The sequence below is a fragment of the Lygodium microphyllum genome, chromosome 8 (assembly GCF_053477565.2).
Source record: "Lygodium microphyllum isolate KBCC chromosome 8, Lygodium_microphyllum_v1.1.10, whole genome shotgun sequence".
Taxonomy (NCBI): Eukaryota; Viridiplantae; Streptophyta; class Polypodiopsida; order Schizaeales; family Lygodiaceae; genus Lygodium; species Lygodium microphyllum.
In genome coordinates, this window is record NC_141142.1 from 133,837,135 (window position 1) to 133,861,736 (window position 24,602).

A 24,602-nucleotide genomic window follows, 5' to 3' on the forward strand; every position below is an offset into this window, starting at 1 on the left:
CTCTTGCTCACTAGCCTTCCAAGTTTATTTGGTCTTGAAGAGTGTAATTAGAAACCTAAAATCGAGACAAAGATCTTGTAGAGATGAAAGGAGCCATTAGTGGATGTTATAGATGAGAGGGCATCCAAAGTTTTCAAGTTGGAAGTAGTACTCCCTTCGCGGTGGTTGTCAATGTGATGATGGACTCTTCTAGCTAGCTTTACTCCTTACGTGGCCTCTATCCCTTCTCTTCTTGCTGCCTCTTTTACTCCCCTCTTGCTTCTTGTATCATGTTTCTCTTATCCTCTTTCTTGTTCTTATCTCCTGTATTTTCTTCTCCTCCCCTTTTTTTCTCATTTATCTATTTTCTCCTCCTCCTATTCTCCTTTCCTTCTTCTATATTTTTCTTCTCTCTCTCTCTCTCTCTCTCTCTCTCTCTTCGAACTCAACGTATAGATGAAAAGAGAAATACCCAAGATTGTGGTGTCTTTGCTCACTTCGAGGATGCCAATGGTACCATGGAAGGTTATTGTGGCTTGATCCAAGATATTCTGAAGCTTGACTTCAGACTATTCTTTATATATGTACTAGATGTGAAGTGGTTTAAAGAAGTGATAACAAATGGTGAGCATTGCACAATCAGACATCATCCAAGTGGTTTTGTAATCATTGACTCTACAAAATTTCACCAAAATAAGAATGACACATTAGTACTATCTCAACTTTGCGAGCAGGTATATATGCAAAGGCTAATTTTTTAATATATATACATGTGATACATATACACAATATATTAAGTATTTAAGTTTCTTGCTTTTGTTTTTCAAATACAAGTTGTGTATAATCCAATGGTAAACAATAACCGATGGTGGTATGTCATCCCTATATCTAATCGTTCAAAACCAATATATGGTAATATTACCGAGATGGAGATAGCAGATGACAATCCAACAATTAATGATGATGTGCATGATCACATCATAATGGATTATATGCATGATATAGTATAAGATGAACCTCGCGAGGATGATCAAGGAAACACAGAAGAAGACAATAATGTGATTGTCGATGATATTGATGAAGTTATTGAGCAATATATCAACACATCTGATAGTGGGATAGACTTATTTGTTTCATTACCTCTTGGTAACATAGACCTAGAAGTAGATAGTTTAGCAAGGGCTGATCTCATTGAAGATGAGATGGATCATTCACTGTAACATACTTAATTTGCTTAATGATTCAATGTGTATTCTTAATTCTATGGTTTTTATCATGCGCACACGTGCATACTCAAGAATCAATAGTCAAGTTTAAAGCTAAATTGAATTTTCCATAATAAAAAAAAGTATTTTTTATCATCTTCAAGTAGAGAAATTACGAGATACATATTGCAATGCTTGCTACTAATTATAAGGTTTCTGTTGCTTGCCACTAATTACTTATATCAGGCTTGTCACAACTGGAGGAACTGCCATTCATTAGAGAGCAATGAAAAAGTAATTATTAACTCTATTTTTTTAATTCAATGATTCAATGTGTATTCTTAATTCTATGGTTTTTATCATGCGCACACGTGCATGCTCAAGAATCAATTTCAGGTGGTTAAATAATTATTAACTTTAGTTTTTTAATTATATTAATTCCAATTTTAGGTGGTTAAATAATTGCACATCTGTTGGTGCGTCTATATTGGCGTCTATTTGCGCGGATATATAGATGCAAAATTCATGTCTATTTACATGCACTTTTACACGTACATATAGACGCAATGATAGACGCGCCGGGCTTTGCGTGTCTAACATGCGCGTCTATGCCTCGTTTCTGTTATAGTGCCTAAATGCGAAGAACACCAAATTACAAGTAGCTATATGTGATTTCTAAATTTTACTTTTCTCACATTTATTTATTTTTCATAGCTTACAATCAAAACTCATAAACATGGAGGCAATGTTCAAGCAAGAAAGCTAACTTCATATTATCCAATTCAAACACAAACTAAAATAATGTCAAGCATAACTTTGAACTAAAACTAAATCAAAACAATTGTAAGCTTTCAAAAGCATTCAAATTCTAGAAAACTTGACAAGATAACCATTTAAATTCCAGTTTTCTTCTATATGAAACCCTAATCAATGATGCCTACTCTTAGATTATTCTCCCCAAACTCGAAAGTTTAGCATGATATCTTCTTGGGTAGAGCACAATTATGTAAGTTATCTAGCAAATATTGAATTACCATGCATGACATTAATCCAACATGCATATGATTGAGTATTGAGGGAATATCACCTAAGAATTCATGTAGCATTCTATATTTGTGTGCTTGAGATCTGGGTCCTCTCTAAGCTTATGGACAATTGACCCTTCTATCAATAGCATTTATAAACATGCTTTATAATAGTGAATACCATTTTTACATTTTTTTTAACACAAAGAAAGATACCATATAAAGGGGTTACTTATAAATTGAATAGAAAATGGTTGTGTTTTATTTAGGAAAATTTCATAGATATAGGTATTCATAAATAGGTCTTGAACACACATGATATAGAGGATATGGATACAATGAATCCCTCGAGGTAAACATGTACGATTTTTGGCCTTCATGTAGTAATGTAGTTTTTTCTAAATTTATTTTGTGTAGGGTTCTTTGAAAGGTCTTTGTGCATCTTTGCAAATGATTTTTTACAAATAGAGCATGTTAGTGTGAACAATGGTCTTTTTTCTATCATCTATTTTTTTTTTTGCAAATGACCTTGTTAATTTTTTATTTCTTAGGTCTTGTTGTATTATTTCTAGGTCTTTTGCAGATGGAGAACATTCTAATTGCGTACATTGTGGCCAATGCCATATTACTTAAAGTCTAAGCAATATCTTGAAAGAAAAGATAGAGAAACACAATAAGGAGCGAAAGAATGTTCTTATAGCATGTATCATGCATGCATCATCACAAGGAGATCCGAATCCTTCTCACAGCTTACACTTCTCGAGGTGCAAGTCGCACGTGTACCATTTAGGTATACATGATAGGGATGCGGACGCCTCCTATCAAGATTTAATTAGAACTTCTACTTTACAATCAAATCCAAGATTTGGTAGCTTAGAATTCTTTTATTTTTGTATGCAAGCTAAACTTTGGCTTCTAAAGGTCTATGCAAACTCATTTTGAGTTGTAATGCAAACAACAATTATTTTCATTTTAAAAACTATTTTCCTTTAACATTTTGCTATATCAAGTTATATTTTTGGATGTAATTTCTCACATGATTCCCATTCTATTCGTATAAACAATGTCCAACAAAGCACACAAGGGCCAAAGAAAAAAGAAAAGTTGTTGGTTGCACAATTATGGCTCCAAGAAGAGTTCTACATTCAATAGCTCCCTATGTTTTTCCCCATGACAAAGCACATTTACCTACTTGACAATGCAAGTGAAAATTGCAACAGAAGCGTGTATATATTGATGTTTAAAGGTCGTGCAAATTACAAAAGGTTGTTTGTTCAAAAACGTGATTAAAGTGGCACCTGTTCTTTTCTATATATACACATAAAGGGACGAAGTTTCTTGACATGAGAATATGCACAATGTTAGATTGCCAATAGCTTTTTGCTTTAGTTCAAAGTTTGTGAGGCCATCTATAAGCCTAATCCCTTGTAGTATGACCGTGAATTTTAACACCCCCGCTTAAGTGTGTTTGCCTTTCGCATCTTTGCTTCCATTCTATTATGGTGTCCTCCCTCATGGAGCAAGTGTAAAGAGTCATGACATGTTTGAACTCAAGGACAATTCCACGATCTAGTCAAAGTATCGATCAATGGTGGGTAAGGGGAATTCGGCGCTCACATATGCCAATTATAGTGCAAGGAATAGAATAGTGCAATAATATTCTCGAAGGAAGGTTTGAATGTGATTGGCTTCGTGAATAATTAATTAAGAGACGCATCCATGCGCGATACGAGCTCGAAAACGCCAGCAGCAACATTAAGGTATCTATGCAAATCCAACTTTTAGTTACTTATATTTATTTATTGATGGGATTCATGTGCGATGCATGGTGGATAAGCCGCACTCAAGAAGCTGCCAAGCACGTCATGGGGTGACATAGCTGCCAAGCACGTCGAGGGGGAACCTGCGGGAAGGAAGGAAGTACTAACAAGAAGTACTACTCTTACTAACAGAACTAGTAAGAGTCGTAACAGCATGCAGCAGCAACCAGCTACGCCACCACGGACTTGATACCCGCCTGCTGGCGGCGCTGCGATTGAATGGGGGACGTGCTGTTGCTGCGTCGGAGAACGAAGGGGAGATGATCCTCGCTAGACAGCTTGAAGTAGATGGCCCCTTCCTCCGAGTAGGCGGCCAAGCCAGTGGACTTCAGGTAGACGAGGATGTCGTAGGCTTGGCAGACTGCACCCGCAATGCGAGGGCAGGGCAGAGCCACATCCCGGCGCTGAGAAAACTGGAATGTGGCCCCGAGCCCCGGATCTGTTTCCACGAGGAAATACTCGCCTTCTCCTTCTTGTCTCCAGGCCAGAGCCCTACCAGTGTCCGCATTCTCGATCAGCACATCGTCCTCCTGCGATACGAACTGCCGGAGTTCACGGGTAATGTGGGTGAACCTATACTTTGCACCTTCGTCGGACAAGCGCACATAGTAGGTGGAGTTGCTCTCATCCCACTCGGGAGCCAAATAGCTGCCGGCTCCCTCGGAGCCCACGGACATGAACTCGTACAGCTCCTCGCCGTAATAATACAAAGCGGGCGAGAAGCACATGCTCCAGTAGGGGTAGACCAAGGGGAGTTCCGGGCATGGAAACCGTTGGAGTGCTGCTTCAGGCGATCCCGCGGTGGTGGTTGCTAGCATGCAAAGCTGCAGCATCGCCACCATGAGCATGATCATCGCCTTCGTCTTGCAGTTGCTGCTTGAATATCACAACCAAAGAAAAAGGGATCAGGGGAAGAAAGCCAGAAAAAAGAAGAGACTAAGCGGATCAATGTTTAGCATATCTTATACGCCTCTCTCCCACACAAAAACGCACGCACTGTACGATACCTAGAAGAAGCCATGGCTCGTAAAATTACGAAGGCGTGCCGGAGCTATGGATTGGTGGATTCAGCGAGTTGCGAGGCTGATGCGCTGTCGTTTTAAAGGTAGACACAGAGAGAGAGAGAGAGAGAGAGATAGAGAGAGAGAGGGGGGGGGATCATGTCGTCAAGAGATAGGCATCACATGCATGGACGGACTAGCAGCACGGCATGTACCGATGTGAGCCTTGCCGAGCATGTGGTTGAAATTGGTGACCTTTTCAATCACATGCTCAACACGGCTCACATCGGTACATGCCGTGCTGCGGCCGTGCTGCTTGTCCTGATGCGAGCCTTGCTGAGCATGTGATTGAAATTGCTGTAGTACAACGTTCATGGCGCCTCTCTCTGATCTCTCTCTCTCTCTCTTTCTTTCTCTCTCTCTGTCTATTGTGAGGCCTTTAATCCTTGGCAGCTCGTACAACTTCGAGCTCTGTCTATTGTGAGGGATTTAATCCTTGGCAGCTCGTACAACTTCGAGCTCAAACTACTGATCGTACAACTTAGACCTTCAATTTAGAGCTTGCAAGGCTCTTGGGGGAAATATTACAAAGTTTGGCATCATGGGGTCAAGATATAGGCATCACATACATGGATGGACCAGCAGCACGGCATGTACCGATGTGAGCCTTGCCGAGCATGTGGTTGAATGTGTTTGTGTTAGTAAGAGATAGATCTTGCCAACTCCAAAGGAACAAGTTACAACCCACCTGCTTTAACCCCTTTTGTCATTGATGGCGTTTAGAAGCGTGTAATTGAGCCAACACGACCCTATAAGCAAGGCGCTCTTGCATGAAGAGATGTGTTAGTAAGAGATAGATCTTGCCAACTCCAAAGGACCGAGTTACAACCCACCTGCTTTAACCCCTTTTGTCATTGATGGTGTTTAGAAGCGCATAATTGAGACAAAATGACCCTATAAGCAAGGCCCTCTTGCATGAAGACATGTGAAATGCAAAACATGTCATGCAAAGTTCCATACCTTCATACTTTTCAAGTCACTTTTGGCTTTCTCTCTCATGGAGGACCACCCATGCACTTTACTGATGTTGCAAAGAGTGGCTTTTGCAAAGACCTAGCCAATGGACCACCCATCCACTCTAGTGCAATTGCAAAAAATGACATTAAGTTTTTTATTACCCCCAAAAATAAGTTCATAATGCAAAGCAATGCCGTGACTTCTTTTCTTTGTTTTTTGGGATATTGTGAAAGATGAATGCTTAGATTGTTCCGTTGAACATGCATAAGATTCCACTAGTACATTGACATTACTTACCATACAAAAAAAAATGGTTACACTCTTTTGCATGAATAGAGCACATGTATTACAGTTGCAAGTACCACTAACAAGGTGTTTGAGGACCCTTTGACTTGATCATAGTGGCTAGTCAAGGCAATTAGAGAATGTATGGAGACTTGGTTATAATCTCAATTATGAGGTAGTTCGATATCTTATAAGAGCTATAAAGTTGAGAGTCCTTCCCACAAGGTAAGGGTATTTGGTTTCCATATCCACTCTCATACGTCCACTAGTATGGTGCATAAAGCTGGCCTTGCAAGGGTATTTCCATTAGCATAAAATATACTTTATATGCTTGCACTCATCTATCCTAAAAGGAACTCTCTTCCTACTATTTGGAGTGATGTGAGGGGAGGGTAGGGCTAAGGAGGCCTTGATATGCTCCCAATGCAAACTAGAAGGACTGGGTCATTGAATATATATATGTTCACACATGCAAAAGAGAATATGTTGATTTCTCAAAGCCAATCCAAATTTGCATCAATTTATCATAACACTACAAACAATGATTTACACATTCTCTTTTCTACTTTTGGAGATGTTACTCTTGTTGATATTAGCTAATTTCTCTATCGAAATTATTCAAGAGGAGATGATGTTGTAAGGTAGGTTAAAAACGATGGTTGTTATCTGACTTGTCTCCTACTATGAGATGCATCTCCTCTAAATAACACAATATTAGTGAGTTTGGGAATCTCCCAATTCCTATTTTCTGAATACTAAAAAGGTGGCACTCGGATAACATGTCCATAAGTTTCTCAAAACCATATGATGTGACCTATCATTGAAAAGCACTTGAAAAATGGAATCGATTGAGCTATAGAGTGCTCGATTTGGAGTTATAGTATTCAAGTTATGACAAATCCAAAGCTTTGGCCACGTGTCCCAAACTTATGAGAAATTCCAATATTCCCCAATATGGTATTAAATTATCTTGAAACATCAGAACCTCTACACTATCTTATAATTGACAAGTTTGTTCCAAAACCTCTTTTCCTTTTTCTCAAACATAGATTTTAATTTTCTCTCTTTGCAAGGCCACGAGACATGCACACACGTTGCCTTTCATGCATGAAGGGTGCATTCAATGGTCAATGCTAACCAAGTCGGCTGCATTAAGGATTTCTTGGATGTTACTCTCCCTCTCTCTTTGTACATCAGTTATGCACATGTCAGGTTCTCCTTGTTCCCCCCTCCCACCCCTTCTATCATAGCCATACCTTTTTCCTCCCAACCTCTTACATTGACACATGGTCGTTTGCTAGGAGAAACCCCTCAACAAAAACCTATGGTCATAGAACTAAGGAGTGTTGGTGGGTCTAGTGACCTAGTGCTAGAGTTTGTTTGATTTGGGTTCCACTTTACAAGCCTAGCAATGTGATTAAAGACTCAAGGAGAAGTCAACATGCTTATGTTTAAAAAAACCCTCAGGTATAAACTTTAGATGATAGATGAGTTTTGATTGCAATATCTTTGAGCATAATTCTTAGTAAGGACTCCAAAAAGAATACAAAGGTCCGTGAGCCATCTTGTGGTGAAAAGGAATAAAGCTGCCTTAAGGATTAACACAAACCTCTCTCGAACAATATATCCTCTATCAATCTTTCTTCTCTTTTCTGTCCTTACCCAATGGCATGGTAAAGTTCTATTAGGTATGCCATCTCCATTTCTAGGTTCTCCTTCAAGGTGTCTATTTCTTCAATATTGACAATGAGAAGTCATAAACATGCATTAGTTTTCAAATTTATCATTTCGATGACCATACACTATAAAGAAACACAAAAGAAAAACATATATGCATGGAAAAAGGACACCACAGTTTTATCGTAATGCCACAAGTACTAGTTAAAGGTACGTTTAGCATCATAAGAAGTTCTAACAAATCACCAACCAACACCTCATACATCCACATAATTATTATTGTACATCTTCACCAACAAAGTTCTAAGAAAAGAGGAGTTTATTTGTATCTCACCAATCAGATTCATCATCTTTGCCATTATTATGCATCATAGTAGCTATTCTTTTTACGTTATGAGGTCCTCTCATCTAGCCACCAACACTTAGAACATGCCGCATTTCCAAATCCTTCCCTTTTCCTTCAAAGCTGACCCCCTTTGAACATCAATTGTTAACTGCAAGAAGTACATAGCATGCAATGTGCAAGCAAGCATGAGAAAGAGCTAAATTTTTGAAAATAGTCCTCGGATTATAATCTAAAATATAGTATGCATGAAGCACATGCATATTTGATTTGCCCAAAGTTACAACAACTATATTGATTAATCATGTAAATCCACAAGCCATGCATGATTATGTGCAATTTATAATGATAGCATAGAATCATGTGGAAAAACCATAAAGGATCTAGTTTGTTCTCACCATAGGAAAAGCATGCAATGAGAGATGTCCAATTGAGGCCTTAAAGTGGATTGGATGGCCAAGAGGGATGGGAAAACCCTTACCCTAGAAATCATGTATAAAAAGGATAAGAATGAATAAAACAAGTTATTCATGTGTGTGCAAACTTTGTGCACTTGCCTCTCTACTTCTATTGTGAGAGAGTAAGGGTCAGAGTGAAAGATTGAGAGTAAGAGAGTGAGAGAGTGAAGGTGAGTGGCCAAAAGGTTGAAGCTCTACTCATCTTCTCTTGAAGCACTCTCTCCTCGAGGGGGTTACTCATGAATATATGTATATATAATGTGAGTTCAAAATAAGGGGTTTTTAAAACACCATTTTTATACATTTTTTACATACATAAGGGTGTCATATAAAGGGGTTACTTATAGATTGAATAGAAAAGGGTTGTATTTTATTCAAGAAAAATTCACAGATTAGGATATTTATAAATAGGCCATGAACGCACGTTATATAGAGAATATATATATGGTGAGCCCCCCAAGACTCTCTCTTGCCATGCCAATGCTTCTCTTTTGCATGTGCAAGTTGTAGACGATTGAGAATTGAATGAGTACTCACTTGGATCCTAGAGTGTGCAAAGCACATCCTTCATGGGATTGAAGGAAGGCCATGCCACTCACTACAAATGAATGCTTGTATTTCTATGCAAGAGACTATGTGAGACAAAGTCGTTTGATTCTTGTGTGCCAATGCTCTTGAAGGAATAAAAGTGTGTCCAATGTTGTGCACATGGAGTACGTGTAGTGGGTGTGGGATTTGTGTGTGTGTGGGGTGGTGTGGTGCAAGTGGGGTGGGGTGTGAGGTTTCATGTGTGTATGTGTGTATTAATGTGAATGGTGGGAGGTGTGTGTGTGTGTGTGTTATATAGTGCTTTTACTAAAGGGGGGATGGAAAGGGGAGATGTGTATGCTCATCCCTTGATGTGGTGGCTAAAATGGTGATGGAAAAAGGTTACTGTTAGCTTGGAAGGGAGGTAGAGGTGGCCTAGGGCAGTGCACCGTAAGTCAAGGTAGCATAAAAGTGAAGCAACTTTGTTGAGTGCCAAAACAGATAGACATGTGTGAGGTTTCATGTGTATAGTGCATGTATATGTGTGTTAATATGGGTGGTGGAGAGTATGTGTGTGTTATAGTGCTTTTAAAGGTGGGGATGTGTGTGTGCTCCTCCCTTGATGTGGTGGCTAAAATGGGAGTGGAAAAAGCTGCAAGGCGGGTGGCCTAGAAGTGAAGTGCCTTTGTTTAGCAGCAAAAGGGGTAGAGAGGAGATGACAGTATGAGGGGGTGATGGGGAGAGGTTGGAGGGCAGGTGGCCTCTAGCATGTGGTATGAAAGAGGTGGATGGGAGAAGGTGTCACTAGTGGTAGTGGAGGTGAAGATGGGTGGAGATGGTGGTAGGCTGGATGGACAAGGCATGGTGGCCTAGAAGAGGGAACATGAGGTGATCTGGAGGAGGAGAGCAGGAGGTGGTATAGGGATGGCTGGGGTGGCAAAAATTGTGACAGGGCATGGTAAATAGGAAAGAGAGTGAGAAGAGAGGAGGTGATAGAGAGAGAAGTAGGGGACAAAGGCCACGATGAAGCGGGAGTAGGGGAGAAAGATGGGGGCGATGGTAAAGAAACGTTGCTTGCAAGGCGGCCTTAGGGAGATAGATGGTAGGAATGTTGTCTAGATGACAATTGCGAGAGGGAGCAATGGGCAGGAGGCCTAGGCAATTGCGCGCAACTATGGTGTGTGAGAGAGAAGCACAATGACACATGGGGAAGTGATGGTTGTGTTGCGATTGAGAGGAGAGAATGTGACTGCCGAGCTATACCCTAGCATTGCATAGGATAGGGGAAACCCTAGAGCTTTTATTTAAGGGTTCATGTCGGAACAATGAAACCAACATGTTATGGTATATGAGCTTAAGTTTCAAGTCGAATGGGAAAACAAAGTCGAATTAAGATATAGGAAAGATACTCAAAAAAATTTCGGATTTAATCACGAGAGGTTTGGGAAAGACAAAGTCGAAATCTTGAATTGAGAGAGAAGAGAAGAAGGTGGAATGTCATGATTTGTGAAAAGATATTCAAGGAAGGCGATGAACATCAAGCTCGACTCAAAAGCTGCTTTGTGAAATTTGTTGATGGTCTTTAAAAGTAGGCAAGAAGCTTTAAGTTCCAACTCAAGCCAACCAACTCAAGCAATTCTTCATAGCAACTCGCGATGATGGAAACTTCGATGTAGGCGAAGGGCTTAAAGCTCGTGCTCAAACCTTCTCTCCAAAATTTGATGACACTCTTCGAAGAAGGTGAGGGATTCAAGCTCAACCTCTAGCCTTACACACAAATGTTTTTGTTGGCCTAAAGCTCTCATAATGTCCCCATTGTATAGGTTTTCTTCTTCCATCTTCACATGTTGTGATTTTAACTCTATAAAAGCCTAAGGCGTTTAAATCCTTAGCTTTTCCTCAAGGCAAAAATCTTTGACTAGAATAAATCAATGCCACGTTCTGATGATCAGGCGAACTACTTTTTCCTTCTTCTCCTCTTCTATGGAAAGAATACATTTCTTGTAATACTTAGATGTCAAAATTGCACCAGCTTTTGCAAAGCCAATCGTCAGCTTAATTTGGTCCAACAATTTCAATTCCACCCTTCCTCCATGCTACGATTCTAGGATGGCTATGTCAATTTCATAGAGCTCGTTGTTGGCTCCTTTATTGGCACTAGTCCTTGCTTTCTAAGTTTTGTGAAAGCTGCCTCTCCAAAGCTTACCGATCAATGGCAGTAACTTGTGATTGCCCACCTTCATGACCTCAAGTGACTTTCGGCAAATCTTTTTTTCCTCCTCAAGAATGCTTGTCAAGTAGCCATACGTTCTTCCCATTCTCAAATAGTATTGCTGAAGCAAGTATGTCACACTTAATGTGCTTCACTTTCATGTTGCTGCCACCTCACTCTCTTCATGAACTCACCCTCCAACATGGGAATTACCACAATAGGCATTCCTAGCCCCTTTCTTCACAGAGCTATTATGCCATAGTGGCCATATGTTAACACCCTACAGTTTCTTGATCTAAAGCCACTAGTGATATCTAGGTTTATTGCACCATCTTGTTGATGTTTCTGCAGCGACACTACATGCATCTTTTTTGGGAACTTGTTGTCTTTCTTCAAAAGATACGAAAGAGATTGCAACCAAGGTACAATAATATATTTACGAGTCTGATCATCACTACCAGCCGTCACATCAAATGCCTCCTTGAGAACATCTGTTTAATTATGTGAGGCAAAACCTTTCTTTGCAAGACAACTGATATTTAGGTATATTGCACAATCTTGTTGATGTTTTTGCAGCGACACTACGTGCATATTTTTTGATAGCTTGTTTTCTTTCTTCAAAAGATATGAAAGAGATTGCAACCATGGTACAATAATATGTTTACGACTCAGATAATCACTACCTATCATCACATCAAATGCCTCCTTGAGAGCATCTATTTTATATGGACTAGGCAGCCCAAGGATCAGTCTTGCTAATTCTTTTAGTATGTGAGGCAAAACCTTTCTTTGTAAGACAATTGATACAATACACTGATACTAGGGTTCCTTTAGGCAAATGGTACACCAACTCTGGAAACGAGGAGATCAAAGCTCAATTTCTTGGAGAAATTTTCCAATGTTCTCTCAGCATACCTGGCTACAAGCTCCTCCTTCATAGAGTCTCTACCATGTTCCATAGAGTCGTTAGCTTCTTTTGAATCACCTTGGACTGATATAAATGCAATAAATAGTGCATGTGATGCTTGAACCAAAGTTTCAACTAGGTTTTGTAAATACAAAAACATTATTGGTGCTACTCTACTTGCAAAGCTCGACAGTAGGAGTAAGTTGAGGCAAAATGGCAATACAAGAAAGCTAAACAAAACATGTGCACTTTGCACTGTAACTTGGATCCAATCATAATTTGGATAATCAGATCCTGGTGGGTTTAGGACTTTGTCAAGCACTGGAGATAGAAACACTACATTGGGACATGCAAGTTCACTTTGTCAAACCTAATCCATGAAATGATCAATATCAAAAAAGTGCCAACAAAGCTGTAGGTCCCTCTTGTTGAGAAATAAGGCATAGTCTAAGCCTTATCACGTGGTTGTATGTAAAGTGTCCTTAAGTTTGGGATATCTATCTTTTGAGGATACCATTTTAGTGTGTGTGGACTGTTGGAGGAATGGTTGAAGAATAATGAAGAGGAGGACAACATGTAGCTCCTGACCTGTGCTTGTTCCATCTTTGTCTTCCTCTATTTGAAGTTTTATTATGGTATCAGAGCCTGTACTTCCATTTCATCAATTGTATCAAGAGGCAAGTAGATCTCTTCCATCTCAAATGCACCTACTCCTACAGCTATAATGGAGGGGGCTGTAGAATGGTGCACATGGTAAATAACTACTTTGTCTAGCTCAGTACAAAAATTCTGTAAGGACCAGAGGAATGCATGGAAAGCCTCCTTAGAGTCATCAACTGCCATCACAATCTTTATGGACCTCTCAGATGATTTGAATGATGTTTTTTGAAGTGCCTCAGATGGCCTAACAATAACGACAGGACAATGTGCATTATGTAGCACATAATCACTCATAGTCTGCAACGGCGCAGCTGCAGACTCTAGTGCCTCTCTCAATGTATCAATATGCCTAGGCCTTTGGACTACAGACTATTTGTGGGTTGTCGAAGGGGAGTCACCATCTAGTCCACCCCTGACGCGCAGAGAGGACCGACTGTGCAGGACTGCGGTGCTCTTGGATTGCCTGTGGCTCAAGAAACAGAGGCTTGTGGAGCTACAAGACGACAACGATGATGATAGGGAGCAATGCAGGGCAGGTCGTAGCAAGGCCACAAAGGAGGCTAGGTTGGTAACCATAGCTGTGTTCCTTGCTACCAATCGATGAAGAAGAATCCTGCTATGGTGGAGAGATAGCCGTCCAGGCCAAGAATACCGGTGTAGGCGCTCACAAAGTGTCTAGCATAATCATAAGTGTGGAATCCTATGAGATCAACTGAAAGCATAGCTTTAAGAAGCTCCGAACGTGATGGTAAAGTCCGATATATTTCTGAAGATGGAAATGGTGTATAAGGAAACCACCCTACTTTCATATTATTGTCATGTTCTTTCAGGCATTTTGGAAGAAACGTCAGATGGTAAAACAGGTCTGCAGCAACATACATATATGCTCAATGTTGAGCTATGGCTGAAGCTGCAAGCTGGCTGGTTAGTTGTTCCAAGTGGCAAAAGCTGGTTATGTGTGCAAAATCATGGATGCTCATTAGAAAGGCATTCTGCAATCAGAAGTAAACTGGTGGTAGACCTTAACAACCGGGCTATGGAAGGGCCTTCAATGTTCTTGGGTGTTTCCAGCATTATACAGGGTTCTGTTTGCTCAAGGGAAAGTTGTGTTGCATTAGTGTCTTGCAGTGTTGAATTAGCTATTTGGAGGTTGATTTTTTGCTCAGAAAATTTTGGGAAATCTTTTGCAACTTCAGCTTGACAAGCACTTTTAGTTTGGCAAAAAAAAATTGCATAAAAGTTACAGGAAAAGTGGTCAACTTTAGACCCATGTTTTGATGCATTTTGGGTCATATAGACATCATGTGGAATCCGATTTGGATTTTTCTTGCTGGGAACTGAATGTATGACATGTTGGCATCATGGATGGATGTATATGACAGTTTTCGGACACATGTATGACAATCATATTGCTGAATACCATTTCTGGATAGAATGTATTGTTGTTTTCTTCTGAATTTGCAGCACTCATAATGTTTGACATGGCATAGATCACTCAGATCATGGGAGACAAATTGACCAAAGACAACTATCGTGTTTGGTCTTACAGGATGGAGAATTTTTTGATGGGTAGAGGTCTATGGGACCTCATAACAGGTGATGATGAATGTCTAGAAGTTCCCGAACATCCAACTGAAGAGCAAAAGAAAGTGTGCAAGGATTGGACTAGGAAGAACATGAAGGTTTTACATTGGATCTCCATATGTATTTCAGAAACATTGATTCCTCATATAAAAAAGGCAAGTACTTGTAAGGAGGCATGGGAAATCATAGAAAAAATGTATGGAACATGTACAGAGGCTCGTAAGATACAACTTAGGTAGAGATTACATGGTGCATGGAGAGGCAATCGCAGTATCAGTGACTATGTGGCAAAGATCAAGCAAATTTCAGAAGACCTTGCATCCATTCATGCACCTGTTGATGATGATGGTTTAGTGTCAGTGACACTAAATGGGCTTGGACCAGCTTTCAAATCTTTGGATACCTCTATTTCCATTAGGGGAGGCTCTATGCCTGACTTTGAGAAGCTTATTGGATTGCTACTTATTACAGAAGAAATCAAGTTGGGATTGAATGCATCTAGCAATGGCAAAAATGCAGGTGGAGATAGTGTTTTCTATCACCAGAGAGGTCGTGGCAGCTCATCTAGAGCTATAGGCTCTTCACTTGGTCGTAGTAATTATGGTTTTGCTCGTGGAAGAGGTAACTTTGGTCGTGGTGACTTCATGCATAGAGGCAGGGGGAGATCTTTCCCTAGAGGTAGAGGATGCAGTCTAGTCCTTCTTCACAAAGAGATGGCACTTGTCATTATTGTGGGCAGTTTTGTCACTTTGAGAGGGATTGTTATCAAAAACAGAATGACATGTCTAGGGGTCGTGGAAGGACCCAATATGGCCACTATACAGGCACTTATGGTGGTACAGGGTATGGACCTAGAGGTGGATTGCCTAGAGGCCACCTATTTGCTATGGAGCATGTGCTTGGGAGCATGACTCATCCTCTTCGTGAGAATGACTGGTTTTTGGATTTAGGAGCTACAAACCACATGACTCATCATGCTGAGTGTCTTGATAGCAAGGAGAAAATGCAGAATGATGAATATGTTGCCATTGGTGATGATACTTTACAAAAAATTACTCATATTGGTAGTGTGCCACTTGTTACTAAAGATGGGATTGAGAACAAGCTTGGTGATGTACTTTATGTGCCCACAATAACTAAGAACCTAGCATCGGTTGGTCAAATGATAGATCAAGGATTGTAGGTGAGATTCAATAAGTTTGGATGTTTCATTGAAGAGTTCCATAATGGGAGAACTGGCAGGGTGATTGCTCATGGTAGAAAGAAAGGGAGAGTTTGCTTTGGATAAAGGGACTCCAGTGATTCAAAACTCTATGTATGTTGAGAGAGGACATGGGCAAGATAAGGATGTGGAATTACGGCATAGACAGATTGGTCATTTTAATTTGCAAAGATTGAAGCAAATGCAATCAAAATAGATAGTCCGTGCTCTACCGCATTCAGGATATGTGAATTTTGATCATGTATGTGAGGCTTGTCAATTTGGCATGCAGTCCAGATTTCCATTTCCAAAGAGGGGGAGAATAAGCAGCTATCCTTTGGAAATAATACACTCAGATATTTGGGACCCATGTCAGAATGTTTCCATGAGCGGAAAGCGTAGATTCTATATCACATTCATTGATAATTTCTTATGAGTACATTTTCTGTGCTGTTTGAGGCTAATTACAAAAGGATATGCACAAACTTATGGTTTGGACTATGAAAAAACATGCAGTCCAGTAGTTACAATGACGACAGTGAGATCGGTAATTGCTTTGGCTTCTATCTATGGTTGGAGGCTTTATCAAATGCATGTGAAAAATGCATTTTTGAATGGCAACTTAGAAGAGGAAGTGTACATGGATCAACCAGAGGGCTATGTGGATCCAAAATACCCACATTATGTATGCAGGTTGAAGAAGGCTTTGTATGGGTTGAAGCAAGCACCAAGAGCATGGTGTGATAGAATCAACAAATTCTTATGCAGTATGGGATTTTAGCAGAGCAAAGCTGATTATTCACTTTATGTGAGGCATACAGAAGATGGAATGGTTGTTGTGGTCATCTATGTTGATGATCTCATTATTACAGGTACACTTGAGAAGGAGATTACTGAAATCAAGCATGGATTACATAAAGAGTTTGATATAAAGGACCTTGGTTTGTTGAGATACTTCTTGGGTATTGAGGTTATTGACACACCTCATGGTATATGGCTGATACAAAGGCAATATGCATTGGAGATGTTGGTAAAATATGGCATGATAGGATGCAAACCGGTTGATACACCATTAGATCAAAATGCTAAGTTGATGGATGATGGATCTTATGTTGAGGATGTTACTATGTTCAGAAAGATCGTTGGTAGTCTTATCTACTTGACCATTACAAGACCACACTTGAGTTACGCTGTTGGATTGATAAGTCAAATTATGCAGAAACCATGCAAATCACATTTGGATGTAGTGAGAAGAGTTCTTAGATATGTGAAGAAGACAGCTGGATTTGGGCTGTTTTATGAAAAAGGAATCAAGCCTACATTGTTTGGATACTCAGATGCAGACTGGGTAGGTAGCTCTATGGATAGAAGATCTACTAGTGGCTATGCATTCTCATTTGGATCAGCCATGGTAAGCTGGAGCAATAAGAAGCAACCTACAATTGCTTTATCAAGCACTGAAGCAGAGTATAGAGGCATTGCATTGGTAGCATGTGAGCAGACATGGCTGAGATTGATCTTATATGACATGGGCATAGAGATTGATGGTGGAGTCATTATGTATTGTGACAATGTTAGTAGCATTATGTTGGCAAAGAACCCAGTCTACCATGCAAGAACAAAACACATAGAAGTGCACTATCATTTCATTAGAGAAAAATTCATTGATGGAGAGATTGACTTGGTCCATGTGAAAACAAATGACCAAGTTGCTGATATCTTTACCAAAGCATTAGGTAAAGATAAGTTTGAATACTTCAGGAGTGCACTTGGAGTATTACCTTTGCAAGCTCATTCTGAGCTTGAGGGGGAGCGTTGAGAAATAAGGCATAGTCTAAGCCTTATCATGTGGTTGTATGTAAAGTGTCCTTAAGTTTGGGGTATCTATCTTTTGAGGATACCATTTTAGTGTGTGTGGACTGTTGGAGGAATGGTTGAAGAATAATGAAGAGGAGGACAGCATGTAGCTCCTAACCTGTGCTTGTTCCATCTTTGTCTTCCTCTATTTGAAGTTTTATTACCTCTTAATATAAGCACAAAGGTAAACAAATCTTCTGGGGGCAAAGGCCCAACTTGATCTGTGAATAAGTCAACTTTCTCTTCAAAAATAGTTTTTAACTTATGCCCGAACTCTTTCAATGTTGGCTCCAAAAAATTCTCATGTGCCCTTATAGCTTTTGTAGGCTACTACATATGAAAATTGCATGGGGAAAGTCCAAAGCGAAGCTAATGTTTTCCTTGGATCCTTGAGTCTTCAAAATGGATACCTTGATATGAACTTATTTCTCCATGCAATGTGCCCTATCAAGAATATGCTTTAGAAGATAATTTTGTGCCCAATCATTCATGCACTTTGCAAATTAAAATCCATGCAATGCAATCAATCAAATGATGCTTCCACACAAAAAAATTATGAATGCATTGAAGAAATTGTGCCTATCCTAACTACATGTGCTCGTGCATCATGCAAATGCAAACAAAAAGAAACACATTATGGAAAATAAGTTCCTATTGATGCTAACTAATGTGTTCAAATTCTTGGCGAAAAACTCCATGCGCAGCATCATGACATCTGCCCCCTCCAAACTTGCACATCCTCCAGGTGGGCCAAAGCTACCCATCCTCATCACCACCAAGCTCAACGGTCAATGTGATCTCTTCATCCTCAGTAGAAACATCTCCAATATCCATATCTTCATGTTCATCATCTCTTAGCTCAAGTCTATCATAAATCTCATCTTCCAACTCTTCAACTGCATAGGGTGCATCATCTCTTCTCTTGAATAATTTGATTATTTTCCTTGCAATGAAAATCTGCAAAGCCGTACCATCAAGCTCTACCAAGGAATATGTAGCATTGTCATGGACACTGCATGAGGTGACGACAGCCATGCACCACATGTGCCGCACCAAAAAAGGCCCAAACCATTGTCTTGAAACCTTGTGGATAGCATTATAGTGATTGTCAAGACTATTGTCATAGACCTATATCCAATCTCCCTCCTCTATCTCTTTAGGTCCCAATCTGTGCCTACTATCAAATTGGTCTTTGTTGCGAATTCTGGCCTCTTTAAGCTTTTGAGATGCTATCTCAATATTAACTACACCTATATGGAGAAGTTGTGCCTTGCGATGGCCTTTGCGACTAAGAAATTCAAGCACTACATCCTCTATGAGAAGGTAGTTTTCTATACAAAGGCAGAAGGGCTTAGATTTCTTATGAACAAGCTACAACCGCTTGATCGTCTAGCAAAGTGGTTAATCACTTTGCAGGAGTTCGATTATGAGATTAAGAGTAAGCCACCGAGGTTGCAGGGGATTGTGGAATGCCTTGTGGATTTCGAGGAGCCAAAAGAGACTTTGGCTAAAGAAAGTGATATTGAAGAAATGTTTAAAATTGATACAGCTTCTATCCCATCTTGGTATGCTACTATCACGCATTATCTATCAACGAGAGAGATTGGAGCTGGTTTACCAAAATCTGAAAAGAGGAAAATCAGACAATAGGCTTTGAAGTTTTCCTTGATTGTAGGAACATTATATTGGAAGGGTGTTGATGATATCTATAGCCGATGTGTGATGCCTGACGAGGTTCCTTTCATCTTGGAAGAGTGCGATGACTCTACGTGTGGAGGGCACTTCGCTGGACGATTGATGGCACAGAAAGCTTTAAGAGATGGATATTGGTGGCCGTCCATTTTTCAAGATTCCTTTGAGTATATTAAGAGATGTGATACATGTCAAAGACATGATAGCAGAGAGAATAGGAAACGCCCACTTACGCCTATCATGGCTATCCTTCCATTTGAGAAGTGTGGCATTGACTTTGTGGGTCCTATCACCCCGTCGTCTACTACCCAAAAGAGGTACATTATAGTAGCAACTGATTATTTTACAAAATGGTCAGAAGCTTGGGCGACGAGGCATGACAATGCAAAAGAGACTGCAAGTTTCCTTTTAGAGCAGATTATTTGCCGTTTTAGTCCACCAAAGGAACTAGCGTCGAACCGTGGAACCCACTTTTTGAATAAAGTGATCAAAAGCCTGACTGAAGCTTGGCAAATCAAGCATAGCAAAACAACCCCTTATAATCCACAAGCCAACAGGAAAGTCGAAAGTACTAATAAGCAGCTTGTGGGTATCTTGTCTAAAATAGTCTCTGAGAAGAAACGAGACTGGGACAGGAAGTTGTATGTGGCAGTATGGGCGTACAATACAACGTTCAAGCGAGCTACCGGCCATACTCCATTTAAATTAGTTTATGGGGAAGAGTGTGTGTTACCCCTTGAAATCGAGTTGCCAACCATACGGTTTGCAATTAACCACTCTTTGGGAGATGAGGATGAACTCTTTGAACGTTTCACGAACATAGCCCACCTGGATGAGCTGAAATTACAGAGCTTATTACACCAGGAGGTAGCTAAACGTCGGATGAAGCATTTGCATGACCTTAAAGCAAAGAAGTATAGCTTTAAAAGAGGGAAATTAGTTATGTACTATGATGCATGTAGTAGGGAGCTATTTTTAGGGAAGCTGGAACCTAGATGGGATGGCCCCTACAAGATTGTTAAGATAGGGAAAAATAGGTCTACGGCTCTACTAGCTGATTTGCAGGGATTAGAATTTAAAAATAAGCTTAATCTTAATAAGATTAAAACTTATTATTTCTAAGTATGCTAATACAGAGAAATGCATTGCAGGTCCATGCTGGGGCTGATTTGAGACCTATAAAAGAGCTTAAAGATGGTTGATGGGGCAGTTAATTTCTTATTTGGAGCACCCATATCTGGAGCAGAGATACCATCAGAACTTATCTGGTGGAGTAAAGGATACAAAGTGATTGAGCGAGAAGACAGAACCTTTGTGTGGGAGATCAAAGTCTTCTGCCATCACTGGTTACGAGTGTTGACAAGTATCCCTGTTGAGTTTAATGAAGAAGGGGGGATGGAGCCGTTAGTTCACCCTCTAAACATATTAAATTTTGACTATCATAATTACAAATAGAGGAGTTCGTGATGGCAGGCTTTGTAAACCCATTGTGAACATACACATTATATTTTGACGGAGCATCCAGGGGCCCTAATAAGAAAGGGAATGTTGGAGTAGTAATCTGAGATCCCCGACGTAGAGTTACGATGAAGTTAGCTACTTATCTTGGGGTAGGATTCAATAACAACATGGCAGAGTATAAAGCCTTGATAATGGGACTGCATATTGCAAAGCAAGGTGGTATTCGGCAGTTGGTAGTAAAAGGGGATTTCCAATTGATCTTGAATCAGCTAGATGGGACATACACAGTGTAGAATCCCATCCTTTGTATGTATCATCGAATTGCCATGACCCTACTTGAGGAGTTTGAGAGAGTGTCTTTTCAACTGATTCCACGTTACTGGAATCAGTTTATGGATTCACTAGCAAATATTGATTATGATGACAAAGATAATGCAAAACCAGTTGAGGAAAACCCTAAGCAAGGGGATAAGGGGACGCAAGTTTTGAATCCTGGCATGGAAGGTGGACCTCTAAGGCCTGTTGACAAAAAAGTCGATCCTAAGAAGGATGAGGAAGTGCCAAGAAAGAAGCACCAAGGCCGGTATCGAGACCAAAAGAAAGAATGGTTTGGTGAGAAAAGAGAGCTTTGGCTACCTATCATGATTTTGATTTAGCAATTTCTCTTTGTGAAGTGAAACCAGATGTAAACCTCTTGCAGTTGATTAAATTATCTCCAGGAGTACGCAAGGAATTCAAGAAGATCCTGCGTATTGGGTATATTGTAGAACCTTTGGGCATAGCATGAGTAGGGGAAGATTGGTTTGATCATGCTGAAAAGAATTGACCTAGGCTTCCAACATACGTGGATGGGATATTAGTGGAGCATGCTATTGTAGACACTGGGTCCTCCGTTAATATCATGAGTTCAGAGTTGATGGAGAGGTTGGGTCTAGGCATCCAAAAAGACAGCTCCACCCTTCTCAGAATGGTTGATGATAGTCTAAGGCAACCATAAGGTTGCGTTACTAAAGTCCATGTTACAGTTGCAAGTGTAGAATGCTTCTTGGATTTTAGGGTGATAAGATTTGCAGGACGTCCTAGCTATCGAGTCTTGCTAGGTGCTAATTGAGTAATAGTCGATGCTTACCCTGAGTCTTCTCAGAGTGAGAGAGCTTCTTTATCCTCTACTGAATTAGAAACAATAGATGATCCATCTGGTAGTGAGACATCATCCAGCGACGAGTCTAAAGAGGGGTCCACTATAGAGGATATTTATCAGATATCATGTTTCGAGTGTCGCATCGATCGTACGTCATATAACATCTTTGGGTTGCAGTCCATCTTTTTCGAGAGTAAACCATTGAAGAGTTGCCAATTGAGCTTGCAAAGTTTGATGTGCTGTTCGTTCCTCTTGAAGTTGTATCATAAATAGATCCAGTTTTTGCTCCACCATTGGTTCTGGTAAATCACCTTTGTCCATAAATTCTTTCATATTTTGATCGGTCATCCTGCAAAACTGCAAACAACCTCACACACTTGAAATCTTGTTAGCGAGATGAGCGTAGCTCAAAGTCAGGTTTACAAGGCTTGTTTCTTTTTTTAAATGGTTTTTTTGCGATCTTTCTCTTTTTTGCAGGTATGAAAATTGATAAAATCCTTCTTCAATGAATACTTTGCTTGTGTAGACTGTGTATAGCAATTTGTTTGCTGGAAATTATCTCTATCACATCACGGGTGTGAACAAGGGTTTGTAGGGAGTTATAAAACTGGTTCGGGTTTGATTTGTAGAAGAACTCCATGTGACACCCACTAGAGAGAAATTTTAAGATTGACTTTGAAGCTTTAAAAAGCTTAGAGTCTTAAGCTTTATTAAAAAGCTTAAGAATTTTAATGAAATGAATCAAGATGACAGGACGTCATTGACAGATTTAACACCGTTGAAAACATACTGCCACCGTAGATGCTGGATTTTAAGGGATTAAGATTTATTATAAAGCTTATCAAGCTTTATTATCTTCAATTCACTAATAAAAGTTTTTGCTTTCTAAGAAAAAATGTTTGGATAAAGGAACTTCCCAAGTGGTCCTCTGCTTCCTGAGAGAGGTCCTTTGCGATCCATCAATACAACGGGGGGTTCTTCCTTGCCATGAATATGGTGGTATTGACCAATTGTCGCGAGATTGACTACAGAGCCCATTCGTTCCAAGAGCTTCGCCTTTGCGTGAGATGGTAGGCCAATGGAAGCCCTTGATCTCAACTTCGCTCTGATACCACTAGTGCGCAATCCGATATTGTATGCATACGTAGCAAGCGTCGGAAGGTCCCCAACAACAAAGAACTCTAGTTTAAGGTGAAAAATCAAGAGAATAGACTTGCACAACATGAGGCAGAAAGACCAATTAGGTTCAATCTCCCCCCATGCCTTGTGTGAGCGCTCCACAAGGCATGTATTTATAAATTTATTCATCTCAAAGCTCAAAATAGCACAATTTTACAAATAAGCATGCTTTAGCTTTTGTGTTTGCTTTTGTCCAAATAAAGAATAAAGTGGTTGGGCGGCCCAAGAGTCGGACTGTGCCCAAATACAATGTCCAATAATGAAATATTTAAATCGTGTGCCCATACGCATACAAAATAATAAATATTTATCAAGTATTTCAATAAATAATCGTGGCTAAATAAATATTTGCACCATGCCTTTAATAATAAGACATGTGCCCATTAGAAATGATAATTTCTTCTAGGTAATTTGAATACACACTATTGCCCAGTGCTTCCCAATGCCACTGCCGCTTGCTCTACACATCAACTAAAGCATTCACAATTGTTAGAAAATAATAAAATTGAACTGAGAAAAGTGAGTACCTAACAGTCTTAAGCTACAAAATAAATAAATAGGTTGGAACTCCGTCCTAACCTTACTTTAATATGAGTGTACTCTAAACTCATAAACATCCATTAATTTAAATATGTATTTTGTGGAATCACCCACTGTGGAGTCACCCACGTGCACATTAAATTAACATGATGCCCGAAAACGATAGGTGTCCCCATCAACTTCTCGCACAAGGAATCAACCTTGTGTACGAGCCCCGACAAATAAATATAGTAATTTTACGGAATCCACCACAAAACCTCATAGAATCCACCGTGTTCTCATAGAATTCACCGTGATCTCATGGAATCCAGTGTGGAATATTCCTCCTGGCATTAGGATAGTTGATGTCTTGTTGCTTTGGATACCAATAAAAACTAAACTCTTGCTGCCTAGGATTCAATTTCTATTTTTCCTTTGATTTTTTAAAAGCATGTGACTTTTTTCCGTGGATTTTGAGTTGTTGTATAGGTTGAAAATAGGGATTTAGATACTAAAAACCAAGCTACATGAGAAAGAGATTTGATTCCTTCAACTTTAAATTTTACACTTCATTGGTATCAAGAGGGATACATGGACCACATTTCACAATTTTTTGGGCACTACACATATGCCTCTTCTACCCCTTCTTCTCAATTTACATATGTGTTTGTATTATAGTTTTTAATGAGTTTTATTCTATTTATCCTAGGTTCTTAACGAGTAGGTATAAAATTTAAATACTTTCTACTTAAAATAGGTGTGATTAATTCTATCAAGAGTATATCTTCTACTCAATTAACCTAACTTAATAACCAAGTTAACGAATTAATTTTAATTACCTTAATCACTTT

At 39.7% G+C, this 24,602-nt stretch overlaps 1 protein-coding gene across 1 annotated transcript; it reads right to left on the reverse strand.

Moving 5' to 3' along the window:
- Positions 1-4,119: 4,119 nt before the first annotated feature.
- LOC148032887 (uncharacterized) lies at positions 4,120-5,092 on the reverse strand. Its single transcript, XM_087684198.1, has 2 exons — positions 5,037-5,092; positions 4,120-4,902 (listed from the first exon to the last, which is right to left on the reverse strand). The coding sequence occupies exons 1-2, from the start codon at positions 5,048-5,050 to the stop codon at positions 4,200-4,202; spliced, it is 717 nt and encodes a 238-aa protein (XP_087540324.1). The 5' UTR covers positions 5,051-5,092; the 3' UTR covers positions 4,120-4,199.
- Between the last annotated feature and the right edge of the window lie 19,510 nt (positions 5,093-24,602).